At 43.5% G+C, this 2,248-nt stretch overlaps 1 protein-coding gene across 1 annotated transcript; it reads right to left on the bottom strand.

Annotated features, from left to right (window-relative positions):
• Positions 1-801: 801 nt before the first annotated feature.
• On the bottom strand, positions 802-1,956 carry O0I10_007666 (uncharacterized protein; the record flags this gene model as incomplete). The annotated part of the gene is made up of 1 exon (XM_058487680.1): positions 802-1,956. The coding sequence occupies one exon, from the start codon at positions 1,954-1,956 to the stop codon at positions 802-804; it is 1,155 nt and encodes a 384-aa protein (XP_058341502.1).
• Positions 1,957-2,248: the final 292 nt, after the last annotated feature.

The following is a 2,248-nucleotide window of genomic DNA, read 5'->3' as shown; positions in this document are numbered from 1 at the left end:
CCGTTGGAAGTCAGACTGTCACTCGGTGTCCTTGTGGTAGATATGGGATCATGTATTGCTTTTTACGCTTATGGGTCGGCCTCTGTGGGCGTGGGAATGCTATTTTGTCCTTTTATCAGACCGAACATGTTGGCTCGAGCAGCACCCATAGAAGATGCTGTTGTTTACAATGGCAGCCCCCGTTATCCGGCTTGGTGCACCGTAGGGGAGAGGGTGACGGCAAAGCCTTCGCGTGGCCATCCTTGTCAGTACATGGGTTTCCATGGAAGCTAATTTGCCACCTTATCGTTATCATTCTATACTTATTATCGCAAAACATTTATGCAGGATTACTTGAAGATGGTGTTTATAGGAGTGGAGTGAAAGGAGGATAGATATTGAACCATTTATATCATCGTATCGAGACGCTTTTGAACCTTTATTGCATCACAATAGGATAAGCAGTAGACATTCTCAACGGCTTGTAGGTTGTATACACTTTAATAAATGCTTGTATATACAATAATGATAAACTCTAGGTGATGATACGTGATGCCCAACAATAGTGCTTGTTACAGAAGCTTGGTTTGTTGTAAGCTTTTACATACAAGCTATTGTAAGATCATCACTGCATAGGTTGTGTTAAACCATTCAACAGGGAGCAATCAAAAGTTTACGAGCGAAGCGAACAACACGACCGCCAGTCGTTAGTAAACATAGTAAGATCATTGAGTTGTTATCTCAAACGGCCATACAACACAATGAGCAAAGTATCGGGTAGCTAGTTTATTAACGCAAATGAAAGAAGTGATATCGTATATTTTATGCGCGAGCGAGACGCAGCTCATGCTGGAGTTGGCGAATTGTTTCTTGGCTGTTTTCTAAGGAGTGCTTCAATTGGATATTCTTCCGCTCTAGTTCGAGTCGCTGAGCTTGAAGATGATCATCTTCAGTTTGCATAGCTTCGATCTCATCGAGTAATATCTTGAGTTTTCGTTCATATGACAGATTGACAGACGATGGTTGTGTTGACGTGATGCTACAGCGGGCTGAGTCTGCAAAAGCAAGAGCGGCAAATCCTTGCTTGGGTTCACCAGCTTTATCCATACAATCGGTGGAATGCCGCCTTCGCCTCACTTGGGTCGTTGTACTGCCAGTGTTGGTCATGATGCGTGTGCATGAAATAACACGTCGCAAATATTTGATTTCCTGGTATGCTGCAGCCATAGACTTACTGTTACTTAGCTTGTCTTCATGCTGCATTTGTTGAATGCGTGTATTCGCTTCTCTAAGCCGTCGATTTTCTTCCATTAAAATATCCATCTTACTCTTGTTGCTGCTACCATTAGATGACGTTGGCATAGTAGTCAAGTATTCACAAGCGTCGTGTTGAGTAGGATTGGGTATAGTATGTTTTTCTTTGCCACTGGAAGCGTTTGGTCTAGGAGGCGGACTCAAGGCAGTGATATGACACTGAGATGCAGTATTCAATAGGCTAGATCCCTCCTTTGCGCATTCATAAACGCTGCTGCTACTACTCGTGGACAATTGGCTTTCAGTTTCCGAGAGCAGCGAGGACCAGCTGTCACATTTCTCTATGTTGGATTGTGTCGTTCTCATATTGCTGTACGATTTGGATGACCATAACCCTGCCGATTGTCGCATTTCATTATGATATTCGTCATCCGTTGGTGCTCGAGGAGTAATCGATCTTTCATCAGCCTCTTTGACATTGCTGTTCTCTTCAAACATATGCATCACCAAGGAAAGGCGCCTTCGTCGTTGTTGTTTTCTGCCGGAGCCTGTTGAAGAAAATGGTGTGCTGGATGCAATTGGAGATTTGATATGTCTTCTTGGTTCAGTCAATGCACGGTTTTGTTCATGATAAAAGGATGTTGTGGTAGTGGGGTATTTGTCATCTTCTACAAGACTGGCCACGTTATCATTGTTGGTAGTTCGGAAAAGCTTCAACCGCATAATGGAAAGAAATGAAGGAAGAATAAGTTGTTGTATTGCAAATTCATGTCGTCTACGTGGTAACACCGCGCTACCGATAGCTGTACAACATGAGGAGTGGGCCACAAGGCTCATGGTAGCTCAAACAAGCCGCGAAGCTGTCAAGAGCGTGGCACAAATCATGACCAAACTCGTACCTAGGCACTCTATCAATAGAATGGCTGTGACACCCTACCTTTCAATGATACGCCATTTGAAGTCATAAATAGAGGATACACTGCTGAAATATAAAGAGTGGCGTGATATACCTGTC

The sequence above is a fragment of the Lichtheimia ornata genome (assembly GCF_029851405.1).
Source record: "Lichtheimia ornata isolate CBS 291.66 chromosome Unknown scaffold00038, whole genome shotgun sequence".
In the NCBI taxonomy this organism is placed as follows: Eukaryota; Fungi; Mucoromycota; class Mucoromycetes; order Mucorales; family Lichtheimiaceae; genus Lichtheimia; species Lichtheimia ornata.
Note: the sequence above shows the minus strand (reverse complement) of the source record. Positions and strands in the feature narration are given on the sequence as shown.